General features: G+C 44.8%; 1 protein-coding gene across 5 annotated transcripts in view; it reads right to left on the reverse strand.

Annotated features, from left to right (window-relative positions):
• Nucleotides 1–20,640, reverse strand: part of HUWE1 (HECT, UBA and WWE domain containing E3 ubiquitin protein ligase 1) — a 2,445,223-nt gene that overhangs the window by 2,368,780 nt on the left and 55,803 nt on the right. For all 5 annotated transcript variants that reach the window (XM_069645305.1, XM_069645304.1, XM_069645303.1 and 2 more), the window contains exon 3: nt 5,488–5,586. In XM_069645305.1, the coding sequence (XP_069501406.1) occupies nt 5,488–5,586 (99 nt within the window). The remainder of the gene's footprint in view (nt 1–5,487; nt 5,587–20,640) is intronic.

Genomic DNA, 20,640 nt, shown 5'->3' on the forward strand with positions numbered 1-20,640 from the left:
GACCAACAACCGCTGATAGTCCGATCGTTGGCATGGGCTCCCCAACCCGTGAGGCATCCATAACTACAGTCATCTCCGGCCAGGGTTGCCAAAAAGGTTCTCCCTTCAGAACATGTAATTGCAGGTCCACCACAGGAGAGCCGAAGACATTGGGCACTTTGGTGACCATCTACAGAATGTGTTGCGCACACACCTCGAGTGGTGAGGGCCCCCCCCAACCCTCCCAAGGATGCAGCCAAGACTGCTCCGATGAACTGGAGTCTGGGACTTTTTGTAATTGAGGGAGAAGTGAAGAGAATGGCAGGTTATGCTGATATGTTCTAGGGCCTGTCCGGGAGAAGCTCTGATCAGCTAATCATCCAGGTAGGGGTAGACATAAACCCCCCCGACCCCCCACCTCTACCGAGACTCACTGCCACCACCGCCATCAACTTGGTGAAAACCCTTGGGGCAGAAGTCAGCCAGAATGGCAGAACTCGAAATGGATAATTAGAACCGCCAACGGCGAACCTCAGGTACTCTGTGCTTGTGATGGATAGGCACATGAAAGTAAGCACCCTGAAGGGCCAATGACCCCATACAATCCTGTAGCTGGAGGGCCCGAAGGATCTGATAAAGGGTGACATTTGGAATGTGTCCTTCCTGAGGTACTTGTTCAAGCATCTCCAGTCCAAGATGGGTCTCAATCCTCCATCTTTCTTGGGGATTAGAGTAGCACCCTTTGTTCCTCTGTCACAGGTACTGGTTCTATAGCACCTCCCTCTATCAGGCTCAAAATGTCCTGCAAACGGAAGAGATCCGTAATTTAGAACAGTGGATGATCCTGAGGCCTTCTTAAAAAGGTTAGGCAGTAACCCATGGCTACTGTTTCCAACGCCCACGCATCTGAAGTAATACCCTGCCATTCTTGCAGACGCTTTGAGGGTCTGCCTCCCAACAGGGTTTGTGGGCTAGGGCCTCAGAGGTTTTGGAGGTGGCCGAAGCAACAGCTGAGGGTAAAGCAGCGTTGCTTGGGCCGACTTTGCACCTCTCCCTCGTCCACAAGGGAATTTTCTTTGGCCCCATTGACCGGCTAGTCCTCTCGCTCTACCAAAGGAGTAGTAGTAACTAAAGGACCTACCCCCATCAAGCAGGTCCACTGGGGTGTGACTCGTTTGTCGGAAAGAGACGGCAAGCGATTTAGCTGCCACCTTAGAAGTCTGCAGCTTCTCCAGGCTAGGCAGCATTGCTGGCAAACAGCTAAGTGCTGCCAAAGGGGAGGAGTCTGGACTGCATGTCCAGTGCAAATCCAAACTTCCTCAACCACGCAAACCTGCGTATCTGTGCTCACCGCCATAGCTTTGCTGATGCGGTTGGCAAAGTCCAATCCTGACTGAAGCGACTCACATGGCCTCCTTTCCGTCTCTTACAATGTTAAAAAAAAGTTTTTCTTCCCTTCGGAAGGGTGTATAGCTGCCATGGATATACAGTCCCACAGGGTGAATGTGAATTTTGCTAGAGCGCACGTGGCATTAGCTGATTTTAGAGCCATGCTTCCGGCTCTAAAAACTTTCTTTGCCATTGCGTCGAAGCACTTATCGTCACTATCTGGCGGTATGGTAGGGTATTCAGCTTGCTTTGATTTTGATGTAGCTGCCTAAACTACTTAGTTCTCTGGTGTTTGGTGTTTAGACCAGTAGTCTGGATCACTACTTGAGGGCCTGTACTTTTTGGTGACAATATTTACATCCTGACTAGTTTCCTGTGCCTCCCAATTTGCATCAACCCTTTTCTGCAGGGCAGTATGAAATGGTAGTCTGAGGACACTTTATCAAGTATATCTGTAAGATAGTGCTATTCAAATGGAGGAGCAGGCCTGCACCATCTCAAAAAGTCCATCACCCTGGACATAAGTTGTCTGTATGAAGCATGCATGCTCTGCTGATCTGGTTTGCCAAATTCAAGCTCCGGTGATGTGTATGCCACTTGCAGACTGAACGTTCTCAGAAGTCTTATTCTGGACTCCTCCGAAATAAGGGCTTCAGCACTGGGTCTTCCAAATTCTAAACCAAATGGGGGAGTATCTTGGTCTGACGGTTCATGTTCCACGTAAATGGAGGATAACGATTTTTACAAAAAATCGTTATTAGGGAGAGGCTTTTTTTTTTTTAAACCTACTTCCAAGCCAATCTAAGGTTTTGTCGGTAATGGCGATGACTGATGCTTATGACGCCAATGCCGTTTATGGTGCCCTCAAGGGGCTCGACTCCTGACTCGATAGTCAGACGATTTGTCATCGAGTCGAGACCTTAATGGTTCTCTAGGTGTTTCAGGCTTGTTCCCCCGGGCTCGAGGGCATGCAGGATTTGACCTTCGCCCCTTTCCTCCTTGTCGGCGCGGCTTCTCGATTTCTTTGGAGGGGCCCGGTGTCGCTTTCTCGAAGATAAAGCATTTTTTTCCTTAACATCTCCCAATCAGCAGGAGTCACTGACTTACTTGGGCAGGCTATTTTCCTCTCAGGAAGTGAAAGGAGACATAGGGTGCCTTTTCTCCAACTTCTTTGATGAAGAGGAATGGTGCGAACTGCTCCTAGAATGGGAGTGTTTTTTTGGACCTTTTCCTCTGAGGAGAGACACCTCTCGACTCAGACAAGCGCCTTTTCTACAGTGTCGAGGGTGATCATGTAACGGGCCTACCTGCAGACAACTCCCCCTTACGCTCCTTCAAAGCCTTACTGGTCATTGACTGGCAAGAACCACAGTCTGCTGTTCTGTGCTCAACACCAAGACCTGGTAATATACATAATAAAATTATTCCACCTCACAAAATCAAAGTCACCAAAAACTTGATCACAAAACAACAATGGCAACTAAATTATTCTTATTCCCCACTGAGTTAAACAAGCCCTACTTATATAGGTTTCTGTCCTATATGTTGCAGGTAACTGGACATTCTTCTGGGGCAGAAATTCGTCTTGGCGTTCTGCCCCTGAAGAATGTCCAGTTACCTGCAACATATAGGGCAGAAACTTCTATAAGTAGGGCTTGTTTAACACAGTGGGGAATAAGCATAATTACGTTGCCATTGTCGTTTTGTGATAAAGTTTTTGGTGACTGATTTTGTGAGGTGGAATAATTTTATTATGTATATGACCATGTTGTGTATATGTTTTTTAATGTTTGTATTACTTGTGCTGGAAAGAGAAAAATGAATTAAAATTATAGTTTAGTTAACAATGCTGGTTATTGAGTACACAGTATGCAGCCCATATTTGTTAAGTGGCTGTTGGTAGATACCGCTATCTGAGGGTACATTAATTGCTTGACAGAGTTGTTTGTGTTCCTTCCTTTGGTTAAAATATATACTTTATATCCTCACTTGGTAGGAGGGAATATCACCTGAGTGTGGGGGCAACGCCTGAATGATATGATCTCTCAACACCAAGACACCACAGACACCCCCGATGGGGATCTGTGATGGACATCTTGGTGCTGCCGTAATGGCACTTTAAACCCGGTTTTGGGAGGGGGGGGGGGTGTTTCGATGAGGCCAATGACTAGGCCCTTTTAAAATGTTGCAGTTTGAGGAAACCTAAGTGTGCTGTAATTCTCGAAGCGTTGGCTATTGCGGAAAAACGGAACTGAAGCTAAATGGCGCTGTGCGTGATATATATATATATATATATATATATATATATACACACACATATATACATATATACACACACCAGTGATGACGTCGACCTTGAGACTACGTCCATCGCACTCTGCCAAAGAAAGAAAAAATTCAGAAGCAGCTGAAGCTGTAAGGGAAGATGTGGGAGGACACAATCCATTTGAAATGTTACTTCTGCCCCACACAAAGTATGACCGTGACTTAGCAGGTGGTTTTGGCGGTCCCGCCTTTTCCACACTTGGCTTGCTTTTACTCGACTCTCGACTCGTGGTCGATCTATGATGATCGCCCGAGGAGGATTTCCTTTCCTTTTCATGCTTTTTTGATGAAGATGATTTCTTTGACGAGGAGTCTCTAGTTGAGTGACTTCCAGATGACTCTTTTTCCGTCGGTCGAGATTTCTTCGCCGGTGGTTCCGACGAGGTAGCGCGGCGTGATGTTTTCGCCGATTGTGTGGAGCCCACCTCCGAAGGGGGGTATGCCCCCGCTCCATCATTCAGCCATGCCACCAGTCGTCGACTGCGGTCTTTGAGGGTTTTTTGAGAAACCCCTTTGCATATGTCGCAGTTATCCGCCGAATGATGAGGGTGTAGGCAATATATACAATCCATATGTCCGTCCCCCTCGTAAACTTTTTTCAAGCCGCACGTCGCGCATGGGCAGAACAGCGCTTTTCCTGACACGGAGGACATTTTCTGTACTCAAATTCCAGTAATGCAACCTTGTACAAAATAGTAAGACAACGCGAGGAGATCCCACTACTTTGGAGACGGTTGAAATCTGAAGGGGAACCGCGGGGGCGGGCCTCTTATACGGGGACGGCCTACGGAGCATGCGTAGGCGGGTCCTAAAAGGACCTAGATAGGACACAAAAGTGTCAGAAGTTTTCCTATTGGAACAAACTGTAATACTCCGCAGCTTCCACTAGATGTCGGCCTATGCACAGCATGTGATCTAAGCAGATTCCACAAGCCTCAGAAATATATATATATGTGTACCGAGGGGTCCCAGTCTGACGACGGGGAACATTCTAAGCATGTGAATCCATGAAAGATCCAATGCTGGAGAAAGTCTGCTTATATTTTATAATAAAACCAGCCAGCCCCGTCAGCCTGTTTGAAGAGTCTACCCATCCTTTCTCCTTCAGAGCCCCGACTTCTTCTGCCCCCTAAGGTTGTAAGACCGCTGCTCTAGAGACTAAGCCAGTAAGCCCAAGTGTACTCAACATGCATCAATAACACTATGTCCCTAGCACATGAAGTAAGCTTACCCCTACATGCTTTTCTAAGCAACCAGTTGATACCTCCATTTGAAGATCTCCATGCCCCCAGATTGCACAAGTGGCTCGTAATGGGGTCTTCAACTCGCCCAATGTGTTCCCCTACCAAATCATGTGGCATTTGGTTATGCCATTATTTGTCATAAATAGTTAGAATTCAATGTCCTATACATTGTGAAGATGTGTAGGTGATGGTTTCATTAGTGACAGTTAAGTCCCACCCCACTCCCACAACACTGACCTTTTTCTGGGCAATCCGTTTTGATAGAATGGCTCTTTGGCAGCAGAGATCCCTTTTGGAACTGGTGCACACTAAAAATCAGTGAAAGCTACCACACAAAAACTGAGTGGGTAAAACCGGTTTATTTTCCGGTAGTGAGCTAAATTCCACTCTAAACCCTTTAGCAGTACCACGGTTGGGACACAAATTTCCGAGTTTTTCCCAAAAGGCTTACGGAAAAAAGCAAACTCCACAAACTGAAAAGTTAGGTTGAACTAAGTTTCCTGCTGCTATTCTGCAAGGAACATTTAAGAGTGTGACATTTGCACCCTACCTTCCCGATATTCCAAGTCTTGATCTGTTGGAGTTCCAGTAAGAGCTGTTCATCAGTGCAAATCTTGAGCTTCTCAATCAGGGCTCTGCAATCGGCAGGCTGGAAAGAACAAGCATGAGATTAGCCAACACAAGCATCGAGTCAATGAAGTCTGCATAGGCCACCTTACTGGTTCGTGAGTGGCAACAGGAGCATTTCATGTGAGCGAGCACAGTAGTCAAAGGGATATAGATATGATATTTTATTTCTATCGCGCTCATACACAAGTATTTCAGAGCGTGACCGGGGAAGGGGAACAGGGGAGAACAAAATATCGATCTTACTAGACCCAGTGACATTGAGAACCTGCACGTTCATGGGAGAGGAGAGTGTGGAACAAGGAGGAACAGATTAATAATAAATAATAAAGGCAACAAAGGTAGTGCAGCCATCAAGTGGCAAGTGCTGGGTTTAAGGCAGCAGAATGGGTAGGTCTGATAAGTGCAGGAAGAAAAGGGGGTGGCTGTATGGGTACAGATACAGACCCCAGTGCAAGGGGTGGCCAGGAGGACAGAGGGTGGCCAGGTGCACAGTGCCAAGGGAGAACAGAAATCAGCAGGGGGGGGGCAACAGCAGAAGCAAAGAGGAAGGTCTTGAGGTGCTTCTGGAACTGGAGATGGTTTTTCTGATTTTTTAGAGTGGCAGGGAGGCTGTTCCAGAGGGAGGGCCCCAGTCGAAAACAGATCAATCTCCCAGCTCGTTTCTTTGAAAAACAACTGACCCTGAGGGAGGTAGAGGATTGGAGGGCTCGAAAGGAGATATTTGCGGAGGGATAGCTGAAGGTATGTTGGAACCAGGCCCCAGAAATTCTTGGACAATGCAGAGGGTTTTGAATTTAATCCTTGCATCCAGAGGGAGCCAAAGGAGAGATTACAGCGCTGCAAAGAAACGATCCCAGGGCTCGAGGCCAAGGAAATGTCTTGCATTCTTGTTCTGGATAAGTTGCAAAGGACAGAGAGTAGAGGCAGGTAGATTTAGAAAGAGGCTGTTACAATAGTCCAGCCTAGAGAGAATCAAAGCTTGGGAGACAGTGAGCTTCTGGGGGGTAGGAGAGGAATGGCAGAGTACCTCCGAGGAGGTGCAGTAGGAAGTTTGGCTTTGAGACATCAGCGATGTGGGCAGGGAAGGAAAGTGTGGAATCAAAGGTGAACCTGAGGTTCTTAGCCTCGCAGGTGGGGATAGGAACATGGCCAAGGGAGGCCAGCCAGAGTGAGGTGAAAGCATGGCGATGGTGTGCCGATTAGGAGGATCTCCGGTCTTGCTGGCATTCAGACAAAGATAGTTGTAGGCACACCAATCTTGAATGGCAGTTAGGCAATCTGAGATGAGAGGTAGATGAACACTCCATTGGTGGAGTGCCTGCATTTCAGGCAAACTAGGGTCAGAACATTTTATGTTTGAAGATCATGCATATTTCCGTTACTGGCTTTCCTACATAGAAAGCTCATACAATATGTACCGGGAAGACCACTACGCTTACACCAGACCCAAAGTTAGTTTTTGTTTAGCATCACCAGTATTCAACTTTTAACAATGGTGCTGATCCTGATCAGCAGATGCCCTTAGGGTTGTCTAAGGGCTGCTGTCAAGCATGGGCCAAGCAGCAGAATAACAAAGGTAATGCCCAATTAGTTAATAGTAATATTACTCATATTCTTCTATCCTCCGCCCAGTCCTTAGAAAACATGCAATAACCTTCGGGACATACTAATCCTTTTGAAAGTAGGTCCTTGCTCCATTTGCTCCACCATGCAGCCAGCTACGGCTTAAAGCCTACCCATTATTTGTCCTGTTCATATACCCACTACTGAAATAAGACAGACGCAGAAGATAAGTGAGGACTGACGCAAAGTCAGCTGAAGGAAGACTCGGAGATTGAAGATTACTTGTAATTAATAGGGCATTACCTCATTTCCGTTGCGTCCCAGTCTTGCCAAAACATCAGGCTATATTCAAGCATCTAACTCAATTATATAAAGGAGAGACCAAACGCACTACAATATAGTTACTATAATGATCCACAGAAACAAAGCATTTAAACTAGGCTGCCTTAAATGGATAATGTGTGCTAAGTACCAAACTATAAAAGACCTGAATGTGACAACATGACAAGTGCTCAAGGGATAGTTCAAGTAGCAGCAATGCAATTATGAAGAATGGAAACTACCCAAATCTACCCCTACAAGGCGGGCATTCCTCTAGTTGATCTGTCTTAGACTCTCACAAGCTCAATAATAGGCATGAAATGAACTACAGTAACTTTTTTGAACCACCTACTCACAGCAGAGAAGAATTCGGACAAAGATAAGACCCTAGGATGTGTTTAGGCTGGGGGAACTTTTAACGGGTGGAGACTAAAATGGTGCTAGTTCTCCATTGAACAAACACTCCCTCCATTCATTCATTTAAAAGAAACTGACCTTTTCTTCACAAGGGTATTGCAGAAACTGGGGCTGATAGACGTTTGGAGGCTCCTACACCCTAGGGCGAATTACACCAATGTTTCCCAAGTGCATCGTGGAGTGCTTTCATAATGATTTGCTACTTTCTCTAATTTAAACTTATTCCCTATATCTCTAAATGCTGTAGTAGTACTCCGAGCATTCAATCATCATGCCCAGGTCAAGATAGCTTCTTCCTAGTGGGTTCTCTGGAAGCTGCATAATCCCATACTTGGAACCCTATACTGCGAGGACATTGCATCAATAATTGACAATTTCTTTAAGAATCGGATGCAATTTGTGGGGGGTGCTTTGGGCCGGCTTCATTCACGGCGGTGGTTAGGGGTGAGCTCATTAGCCACTCAGCAGTAAAAGGAAGCTTTGAGACTACATCTAGAGAAGGAAGTTAAAGCCAGGGCACACAAACTTGTTAAGAGCTTTGAGGGAGCTGAGAATTGTTAAGACCAGAATGAGAGGCTAGCCTTTCAAATAGAACCTTCTATGACTCTTTGAAAGCTAAGCAATATTATACATGCCATCTAACCCATCAAAATGAATGGCAGAAAAACGCAGGTGGTCCATGCCCAAATAATTCTCCAGTGCTTGGCAGCCCAGAGTCCGTGCTCCACCGATCATCCAGATAGACTTGAAACTGATTCAGGGCAAGCAGGTGGGTTTCATTGAAAATAAATCCCTTGAAGAAAGAACTGAAGATGGCAGATGGGCCGAAAGGATCAGGATATGAAAATATGCTTAATTCTCCAGCATTTATTACTCTACAAATTATCAACCACTGGAAAGAATCACACTGTTTGCAAATGCTGGCATTTAGTTTGTTCTATGCATAACATTAATGTGTTGTGAAAAGCAATAATCAAATACACACATTTCAAATAAATAGGAACTCTTTGCAGAATGTAGTCGTAACCCTGCAGCTACTGGTGTACAGCACTTTGAACTTAACTCAAATGTTCCTAAACCACCATGAATTGTTTTTAATTTGTAGTCTGGTATATATGTCTCACCCCCCTTCTGCCTGGTCTTACTAATTACATGTTTAATTCGATATTACATGATTATTCATTACTATATCAATATTCAAATTTTAACTTCGTCGCTTAATTTTAAAAACCTAAATGTATGTAAGTTAATTGTATTTTTGCATATTTCAATAAAGATGAACACACTTAAATATGCTTTATGAACATCTACAGAAGTAAGTCTCCCTGGCTTATCAGAGGGCAAATACACTTAAGTGTTTCCAACTTCAACTTCTGCTTAAGGACAAGCTAGTAAATCTCATTTAGGTCCACTCCCAAAAAGACAACCACCATAAAGAATACCCCCCCATTTCATCTAGATGAACTAAGTGGATTGCCCGTTGTTAACAATTCTGATCTTGCATAAAGCCCTATAGTTTAATGGATCAGACAGGCAGAAGGTGAAAACCAGACATTGATTTGGAGCGAGAGCAGTGTACTCTACAGGATAAACCAAACTGCTTATTTCTAGTACGGAACAAGTTACTTACCTATTACTCTTGTTCTCCAGCGTGGGTCTTGCATGGACGATTACACAGCAGTAAATATACACAACCACAGGAGGTGGCAAGGCACACTTATCCCTGGAACAGACTCGTCTCAAACATGTTATGCACCACTGCTTGGCCAACCTTGGACTCCCCTCCCTGGAATCCATGTCGCCACAGTAGAATCTTGTGATGTGTGGGTAGACCTCCATGTAGCAGCAATGCAGATATCAAGCAGAGAAACAGTAGAAACGCTGCAATGGTTCTGGTGGAATGGGTTCTCGGACGACTTGGAAGCAGGTTGTTAGCCAGACGATGGCAATGCATGATAAAGCCAGAGACATCTGGAGATTGAAGCCTTAGGCAGGGCCTTCCCATGCCCCACAGGCCCAACGTTGATGAAAATTTGAGACATCTTTTGAAAGTCCTTAGTGCATGCAGTGTTAAAACTTTAGGGCACGCGCAACATGCAGCGAATGCAAAGCCCTTAGCAGGCAAAGGATTTGTGAAGAAAACTGGCAGAACTAAAGGCTTGTTTACATGAAAGTCCGACAGACCATTTGGCATGAAGGATGCATGGAGTTCACACAACCACCTTCGTGGAATGGAAGGACAAATACAGAGGCTTACAGGAGAGGACCTACCACCAAGAAGGCAGTCTTCCATGACCGAAACCTCAAAGAGGCTTGATGTATAGGTTCAAACGAAGGCCCCCCCCCTTCAGCTTCGACAGTACCACATTCAGCTCCCAAACAGGAACAGGCGCCTTCAGAGGAAATGTTCTGAAGAGGCCCTTCAGGAACTCCTTAACAAGCCTGTACGACCACAGGGAAAGCTTGCCTGGAGCGGTGGTGTACCTCGATATGGGGCCCAGGGGGACCTTGGCAGATGTGTGGGCAAGGCCAGCCTTGGTCAGCAAGGGCAGGTATGGGAGGATCTGTGGCGCCATCACATGCAGCAGAGAAATTCTCTGTGGCCTACACCACACTGTAAAGCGCTTCCACTTGTGGTTGTAGCAAGCAGGCATAGAGGTGGCTCCGACCAGAATTTTCCTACACTCCAAAGGCAGCAAGTAGTGTCCAAATTCTAGGGCTGTAGGAGCTAGGCCTTAAGGTTCAGAGACACCAAGTTGTGGTGCAGGATTTACCCTCTGGAGAGGTCAGGATGCGGAGGCAGCTGGATAGCTGGAACCACAGAGATGGAGAAGGTCTGAGTAACAAATATGCTGGATCAATGAGGACCATCTAGCATTGGCATGGTCTGTGTGTTGATCACTCGTAGCAACAGCAGAGTCAGTGGGAAAGCGTACAGGAAGAGGCACTCCCAAGGGAACGAGAAGGCATCCCCCCAGAGTCTTGGTTGAGGATACCAGATGGCAAGCTTTTGACACTTGGTGTTGGTTGCTGTTGCAAAGAAGTCAATTTGAGGGAGACCCCAGTAGTTGCAGACGAGACTTGTGCTTGATGAAGCTCCCATTTGTGGCAGGACCGCAGCTCCCTGCTTAGTCCACAATGGTGTTCTGGATGCCTGCCAGGTGAAATGGGATGAGGAGTGTTGCATAATGGCCCAGCGCCACAGGTTCTGTGCCTCCAGGGATAGCGCGGGGAACACATCAAGCCCAGTTTGATGTAAAATATGGTTTTGCCTGTGAAGAGCTGCACCACCTTCCCGTAGAGCAGCGGCTGAAAAGACTTGAGACCCCAGAAGACTGCCCCTAGTTCCAGGAGGCTGATGTGCAGCTCATCTTCCTCCGGTAGCCTGAGCCCTTTGGCGCGAGATTGTTCAGTGCAGGCTCCCCCAATCCTCTAGGCATCAGTCGTGACTGTCGCCAGATAGAGGATCTGGAAAGGGAGCACTATGTGAGAGGAGTACGAACTGACCACTGCAGGGCTTGACGGAATGCCCAATTGAGAGCGATCTTGTCGGTCAATTTATGCCCATGACTTGCTTGCATCCAGAAATTCTTGAAGGGGGTCTTACCTGCAGCCTGCAAAAAGGGGCCAGATGGATGCAGGACGACATCACCCCAGCAGCAACTTGATGGACCAGACTGTTGCAATGGAAGCGGTTGATAGCCAGTGTCCCTTTCCCAGCATGGCCTTCAGTCTCTTCCAAGGTTGTAGCTACCATGAAGAGTGTTGAGCCAGGCACCCTGGAATAGAGTCTCTTGAGATGGAATTACGCAGGGCTCCAGATAGTTTATCGAGAACCCTAGAGAAGTCAAAATCTGGACGTCTGCTGGATTACCAGTGTATGAGAGCGGGGCCAAATGAGCAAATCGTCCAGGTAAGGGTAAACATTGATTCCTTCACAGGGCAAATGCACTGCCACCGGGGCTAAGCATTTGGTGAACACCCTCGGCCAGAGTCAGGCCGAAGGGCAGGGCCTTGAACTGGTAATGCCACCCCTGAACAAAAACACAAACTTCCGGTGTTTGTGATGAATGGGATGTGGAAATAAGCAGCTTACAGGTCAAGAGTTGCCAGAAAATCCCCCTTCCTCCAACTGGTTGAGCATGTGCTGCAACGTGACCATACTGAACTTTTGGGATTTGAGGAACTGGAGGCGTGCAAGTCCAGCATCAGTCCCCATCCTCCCGACTTCTTCCTTACCAGAAGGTATCTGGAGTACTCTGGAGCCGCTGAGGGACTGGCTCCATTGCCCCATTGAACATGGCCCGAACCTTCTTTAAAAGCTGTTTCACGTGCAGTTTGTCGTGCGACAGGAAGAATGCGAGGGCATTTGTCCTGACATTTCAAAGTGCATCCCTGTTGGACAAAGCAAGCTGCTTGACCCAACTAAAGTAACAGTGGACATCGCAGAAATTAAAGCGAAGCTAATCAATGCGGAGGGAAAGGTGTATGATCTCACTACGAAAGTGGTGGCAGTAGAAGATCAATACAATTGATGACAGAACTTTAAGATTGGCTGATCTGATAAGGAGAGATCCAAAATGAAAGATTGTCTCAAACTATTTGAACAGGAGAATTTTGAGAAGAAATAAGGATTGCTGGGTTTTCGGAAAATGTGGAGCGGGGCAACACTATGGTTTTCTTGGAGAAGGCACTAGTTTCCATGCTTAACTTGTATCCAAATACATCACTGAAATGGAGAGCACACAGATTAGGTCAAAAGCCATTAGATCAAAATCCAGCCATGGGCCAGCTACCTAGACATTTCATTGTCAAGTTTCTGAGATTCCCAAAGAAATTATGCTCAAAGTATCTAGTGATTCTGCTGATCTGTCTTGGGGTGGGAATAAAATCATGATTTCCACAGACCTGAGCAGACGTCATGGAGAAAAAGAAACTCTTTAATATTGCAAAGGAAAAAGCAAGAAATAAGAAGCTTACATACTATATGGTGTACCCAGCCATTCTGCGTGTAATTATAGAAGGACATGCGCATTCATTCACTGATTACGAAAATGCTGAAGCCTTTCTGAACGATTTGGACATTGAACCAATGGAAGCTACTTCAAGCCAAAAAACAGTGCATAAGAAAAAAAAGGATAATTAGTAATCTCACAATATAGCTTTTGCTTAGTGATTTTACTCTTTACTTGTTTTTGAGGAGATCTGGTTTTGGTTAAGGTTTTTGAAACTGATGCAACAAGGCTCTTGGAGTTTTTTTATTCGGAGGATTGGAAGAGCGAGACCCGAGGAAAGCACCCGACCTTGAACGTAACTACATTCATACATATGAAGCAAATGGAGCGTCCAGGATATGAAAAGTACGTATGTGATGGTGGACAGATCAATGCTGCCGCGGCATAAGCAAGGCGAATGCTGAAAGGGAAATACCCTTTGTAAAGGAAGCAAGGGATACGTGGCCTGCACGCAGCTCGGAGGTGAATCTCTGCTATATTTATAAGGAATGAGGCAGTGCAACCGCTCTCTACATGGCAATTTAAAAAAAAAAAATTATGTGGGGGTGGGAAGGGAATTTAGGGGGCATGGGGTGGGGGGCAAGACTTACCCGATCCCCCGGCAAGGGGAAATGGCGGCCGCGAGGAGGCTCAGGGTAGCGGTATTACCATGTGGTAATGCCCGCATTCAGAGCCTCTCCATTGGCTGGGAGGCTGCCACACACCCCTCGCTGGGTACTAATTGCGTGAAATTGACTGCAGCAAGATAAAGAGGAAGCATTATCTGGGGCGAGTGCCTTATCGCTTAGCCAATTACCTACTAGACCATTCAAGTCAGTGCAAATCCCACAACAGAAGCCAGTTTGAAATTTCTGAAGGCGCCCACTCTCTGCTGCCCATTGCTTCAATTCTCTAAGAACCAGGCCAGATATTTTTTTGTAATCAGAATCAAAGCTATTGGGCGATAGTTTGCCAGGCTTAATCTATGGCCCCTCTTATAAACTGGGATAATGAGACAACCAAGAGGACAGTATCGTTTTGGTTGACATCATGTTATTGAATACTTTGAAAAATATAATTTGCCCACATTTCTGGTGCCAATTTAAAGCGAGCATTAGATAGTCCATTCGATCCTGCAGTTGTGAATTTAGATGCCATTTTTTTAATCAATTCAATATCTTTGATTGTCATCCCCAACTTCCAAGCTGCTGTGCATTTAGGATTATGTATGTTGGATTCCGGGAATCTATATTACTGTTTCAAAAGGTTTAATCCATTCACTTTCTGCAATGGGGTTCAATCGTATAAAGAACTGTTCTCCCAAAATAATATATTAGGTCACAGATGTTCCATGTCACAGACGTTCCTAGTGTCTTTTGGTTATTTCCAGCATTTTCCAGCCCTCCTTACGGAATCTATAGGCTTTATAACATTTTAACCAGTTTTTAAACTGTTTATAGAGCTTAAAACTGGTCAGGAGTGAAGGCTCATCCAATGCTCTTTTATAACTCAAATTACTTTTTCAGCTGTTCTCTTCCCTTTTTACCTCTACATCAAAACAAAGTATTCTGCTACACATTTTCAGGGTATTGACACCCATTTACACCTACCTATAAAGGCATCAAAATGACATGGGTCAGTTAATCATTTCTATTATCAGAGCTTAATATAGCTGGTTTTTCTCGTTAATCGTGCTCCTATTGACTACATGCTTTAAGAGTCTATTACAAGCAGGATTTACCCTTAGCCCAATCATTAGCATATGACTGCAAATAACATCATTGAGTGACCATCAGCTTCCTGTAATCACTCAACTCAGTGTCCAACCCACAACTAGTCAGAGAAAATAGTCCTGGTGTCATTGCAATATAGTCTAAATGTGCAGAGGACCGACCAGCTATCTAAATTGCTCTCGCAGGGGTGTCACCCATAATTGCTCCATTAAGTTGGCTCAAATTCCCAAAAACAAACCATTCTCTCCATTTGCTGCCTGAAAGCAATACTTTCTGTCCCTTTAACAGATTCCCAATATCTGCTGTGTACTACAATCAGCATTAACATCTGCAGCTATTATAATATGGTGTCCTTCATGTTCACAAAGGAAAGATTACAGTACATTGCCAAACTTTTCCAAAAAAAGAGTCACAATCCACTTGAAGTGGATTGCTATATAAATTTACAATTAAACTAGGTTATTGGTAGCATAGATTATCAACTCTCACCTTTATTGCTAGTAGCCCGTAGCAGTGATTACTTACAACCTCAAAATATAACAGAACTGATTTACAAGGGTTATTAGCCCACCTGAGGGTCTACCCATACAGCCCTTTGTGGCCATTTGCTGGAACACTAACCATCTACAATAATCAGGACACATAGCCAAGTCTCCTGTAAAAGTAGGTTATAATTTTTAAAGATGGCTTTTCTATCCTCACAACCCAAGAAGCTATTGTAACCTTGCGTGTTTCAGCTCATCATCCGTAACTTATGTTCATATAATGAAGGTGCTAGCGATAAAGCGTAGGTCCAGAGTTGGGCACGTCCTTCATTTGTTAAATAGCTGAAAGGACGAGCTCCATATCCTAAGTCATACAGAACATCTGCATGCATGCATAACATTGAGGTAATTGCAGGAGAAGACAGCTTTATTACAACCCAGTTTTACTACTATTCCATTTAGGATTTTCCACTAGGATTAAATCAGTTAATTGCGGATAGCCAGGACATTTTCTTCCACATATTCAATAAATAGGATCTATTCAAAAAAGGGCTATCGTAGTTTGGATGGAGTGGCTGCTTTTTTATCAGATTGTTCAAAGTAGATAAGGTGTTTGGGTCGAAACGCATACAAGAGTTTGCATTATGGCCGTTTTTTTCTTCCCGGTAAGATGTAATTCTTGTTGTATTGAGTGGGCTATTTGTCGATGTGGACTGGATTCAGGTCAGATATTTCACAATGGGATTTTGAGAGTTGTGGTCAATTGATTTTGGTATTTACATACTCCATAGCTGGATAGTTCAGTTGTAGCTTCAGCCAATTATCCAGTGGACCCCTAAATTCCACTGGTTTCCTAATACCATTGGCTCCAACTTTAGATACTACATAGTGACCGGCACTTACTGGGACTTTTTGTATGATTGAATGAGCAGTTGTATTCCTGGGATCTTGAGTTGGAAAGGTTACTCGCTTTAGACTGCAATTGTTGCTTTATCATTTTCTGCTTAGCTTGTTTTACGGTTTTCTGGGGCTTTTCATCATTGAGATCTCGTGACATTGGATTTCCATGCCATCCTCTTCCGTAGCTGCAGCTACTGTGAGTCAAGTCTGTCGACAGGGGCAAGGTGTTAGCTTCTGAGGCATAACTAGATTAGAATCTTGGACATACATTACTTTGCCAGTTTCGTTTGTGTAATAATTTACTTAACCGACTATCTTCTACATCCGTCTCCAGCGATATTGCAGATTAATTCTGTACACTAAGTAGCTGCCCTCAGTATATGAGTTGACTTCATTTTCTAGTATCACGCAACTACTTTTGTGACCAGACTATGTTGTTATTGGTCAGCTGCAAGATTAGAGCACAGAATAAATAATGCCTATTTTTCCCAGCAGCATCTCCAATGATCAATTGTTAGATGTTGCAGTCTACTGCTTCTCATTTGAGATAACAGATGACTCATATTCCCATGAGTCAGAGTCCCTTGAGTCCTCCAAGGGAGAATTTAGTGCTTCCAAGTTTGGACTTGCAGAGAAGTTGGTCCCAATTATATTATCAAAACCTTCTAACTCCGGACCCAACAACTTCCCCCTAAAGTCTAGACACATGTAAACAACTGGCCACCATCATTTATTGCAAATGAACTATGGTTTGATATCTGCATTTCCTATGGTATTTCCTTGCTCCTCTGGTGCTAGTGGAGATGGTGCATTACTAATATTAGCTACTGCGCTGGGTGCCTTCCTCAATAGGTCTATGATAGAAGGATGTGAGTTTTTTTATTTTTTTATCGGCAATGCTTCCTTTACGCACAGAGTGGTTTTTTGTTTCTTATTTTAGCTTCACTCATAATGGACAAGAAAGAATTAGCAGCATTTTTGGCACAGCTTGTTTAAGGAGGATGGGTTGCTACGTAAGGCATAGGAGGCGTAATTTTGGTTGCTTAGTAGCTTTCATACTGGAAAAGGTAGTGGAACTGCCAAAAGATTGCAATCACTTACGCTCCGGCATCTCAAGCAACTCTCAGCTAATTGCAGCCAAATGCCCACTATTCAACTTTCACACTTGGCATCAGTATAGAGTATACATCTGAGGGTATTAAAGGGTACATACCACAGTAAAGATCTTTAAATTGCTATTGCAGTATTTTCTTTTTTAAACAATTTAATTCACATGTCCGCACAACGCACCCCCCCCCCAGTATTATAATGGCTAATTGATGATTATATCCTGTATTTATCCATTACAAAGCATAATAAAAAATGCTAAAAAAGAAAAGAAAAAACACTTTCAGTATGTTGGTGGTGGGGCAACCTTATTGAAATGTAACATTTTTAAAATGGTCTAAAACAGAAGGATTCTTGCAGTCATTATATACATGAAGTAAAGTTTGTTCAATGTGTTGGAAGTTTTGTATGCAATGGCCCAAAGAGTGCTGGGATCCTCAAGCTTTGTACCGACTTTCTCCTGAAAACGCCTTCCTATAGTAGTCAGATGCGGGTTGGTGGGGTAGAAAATCCGGTCAGGCAGTGGTGTGAGGGGGGGGGGTGGGGGGGGGGGGGGCAGCACCGGATCCAAACAGCACTTCTGTAAAGCAAGTGGCAAATGCGCCCCGGGCAGCTCTTTAAATACTTCTGAGATGTTGGGGGTGTGGCAACCGTGTGTTTTTCGTGAACACACCTTTCAACAGTACACAGAAGGGGGGGGGGGGGGGGGGTTCCAGCACCAGCTCCCAACAGCTAACAGCACTTGGCAAATTACAGTTTTGAAACAGTGGCAAGTGTGAGATTGCCATTGCATTTCTCGGCACAAGCAACAAAATTAGTAGCGCTAATTTTGGCACTTAGAGGCATGAAGAGAGGCCTTAATGGTGTATTCCGCCCACATAACAGTACACACAGGACTGTCACGTTGGAAGAGGCATGGCTTCTTACGCACAGATGGCATGCCAGTGCAGCATGCGCCGTTATTGGACAGGCTGATAAGCGCTCTACAGCTCCCATCGCTGTGGTGGAGTGTGCAGCCCACACTAAAGGTACAGATTTAGTTCACACAGCAACAAAGCTGCCGATTTAGAAGCAAAATTGCCAGAGTATTTCATAAAATCACAATTTGATACAGCACCAAATAAGTATATATACAAACACAAAACATGGTAATGAGGGAAGGCTTTAATACACAGAGAAGGACACCACCAGAAGAGCAAAAACTGGAAACTATGGGGGTGCCGATTGTTCCACAAAGATTCAATATGGCAGCAGGATGGCACCGGAAACCGGGTTATGACTTTGGGATAACTTAAAGTAGCAGTATATCAACTACATCACTCAGTACATACAACACGAGAGTGCCTTGCAGCTTTGCTCTCGGAAGACTGGTTTGTGCCCAATCTGGAAGTGCATGTTGCTGGTTTCATTATGAATGGTTTAACTTGCCAGCAGTTTACTGCTAGGCACACGCTACCAACACAGAGGAGCAATACCCCTTCCTACCGGACCCTTCCAGCATTTGCATATCGACTACGTAGATATGCGGCAAGTTTGAAACAGCTAAATATGCTAGTAGATGGATTCCACTTTTCCTCGATGGATCAAAGCCCATTCACAAATCCTAATGCCACATGTGTTGCAAAGTTCTTCCTGAGTTGGGGAGTGTGCAAAGTGCTCAGGTCCGATAATGGACCACATTTTGCAAATGAAGTCTGAGCACATCAAAATTATGTTTGGAATTAAGCATACATTCTCTTTTGCTTACCACCCACAAGCAAACAGACTGTGTGAGCGCCTCAATGGCCTCCTCAAGGAACACATTGTCCAATTAAAAGGGAATCTGAAAAAAAGGGATGCTCCATTGCCTACCCTTTGTGCGATTTGCATTACATAAACAGCCTGGCTCAAAGCATCACCCGACTCCCCATGAGCTGGCGATGGTCGATCATAAGGAGGACCATTTCAAATACTAGCCCTGAAAAATGGCACACTACTTCTGAAATAATGGTACAATAAACTTTGGGAAGAAAACGCATTTTTGATAAACTCAAGTATGAAAACAGGAACAGTTATGAGCCGAGTGTTTTGGTGATGGCTGGGACTGCCACATTGATTTGTACTTCGAAAACATCATTGTGCTGTTCCAGAGTCTTTGCCATTTCTACTTATGTCAGTTCCAGGGGGAAGAGAACTTTGCAACAAATACCACCCTATGCAGAGTATTTTGGCGTTTAGGGCGCTTAAGGACAACATCTGGCTTTCTTCCGACACCTTGTCACAACAAATCTGCGTTGCACGGTAAGCCTGCACAAGATACAATCGCTGTACCATCAGTTATCATCTATGCCCATTACCATACACACTAACAGAACACAAACTTACATTATTCCAGTAAAAGGGACGCAGTGGAGGCGAGCAACCACAGTTGCCACAGCATGAGCATCCAAGCGTGCCGCAGGGATATATAAAGCATCCACTCTGGCTCCCAACTAGACCCTGCTCATGATTTCCCAAGATGATGAAGCTGAAAACTGTACAAATAGGCCTGATGTCATGGCAACATCTAACAGAGGGGAATTGCAACATCCTGACCCAACCACATCCAAAGGGCAAATAAAAGAATATAAGTTGATGAAGAACGGTATTTGGAGAAGTATTTTCAAATGGGTAATACTCATATCTCGTTCACAAAAACAGACTGTCCTTGATAAGAACTCCCTGACCCCCATCGATCAAAGCTGTCCCTAGGAGGCTGGTGGTGTGCCGCCTATCTAATGAATAAATTTACTAAAAAGACCAAAAGCAAGGATGGGTGGAGACAAACATTAAATCTCAGCTGTGTGTTATGAACGGCTCCTACTACCTGGAATTTCTGTACATGTTTAATCGCCAACTGGGTAGTGGCCCTTCACACATCAGACCTTGTTCTGGAACTTTTAAAAGACAAGACCCTCAGAGTAAGGGAAAACCTAGTGGCAAGAAGTCGGTCTCGTATATCACGTTTCTGTAGCATGCTCAAACTCTTGCTATCTGAATATCGTCATGTTCATGAGAGAACTTATGGTCAACCATAGATTCATGAGTTCTCTCAAGAACAGGACGATGCAACATTCCAGAACAAGGTCTGATGTGTGAAGGGGCACCCATAGAGGAGGAATCTGTCTGTCCAGGTGTATCCCCAGATTTGTACAATTAATTCAAATGCTAGGAGCACTTGGAACAAGCGAGTACTACATCTGCTCTGGGTTGCATCACTGCATTTGCTAATAGAGGGGGCTATTCAGTTGCCAGTATCCTACAAGATCCTCTGATCATGTATGGAGCGGAGCGGCTGTTTGCGCTATGACCCATTTGGATAGGGTGAACAAATTAGGAGCAGGCACTGCTTAAGAAACTACTGAGGCTACCGGCATGGACAACCACAGAATGTTTTTACCTTGAATACAATATCCTCCCCATAGCAGCGAGGAGCCAATCCACCTGCCTACTAATGCATTGGAAACTAGCCAGAGCACCAGAAAATACACACTCGCATACTTGAGGCAATGAGGTCTAGAAGTCATCTAGTGGC

The sequence above is a fragment of the Ambystoma mexicanum genome, chromosome 2p, assembly GCF_040938575.1.
Source record: "Ambystoma mexicanum isolate Mex_15411 chromosome 2p, UKY_AmexF1_1, whole genome shotgun sequence".
NCBI lineage: Eukaryota > Metazoa > Chordata > Amphibia > Caudata > Ambystomatidae > Ambystoma > Ambystoma mexicanum.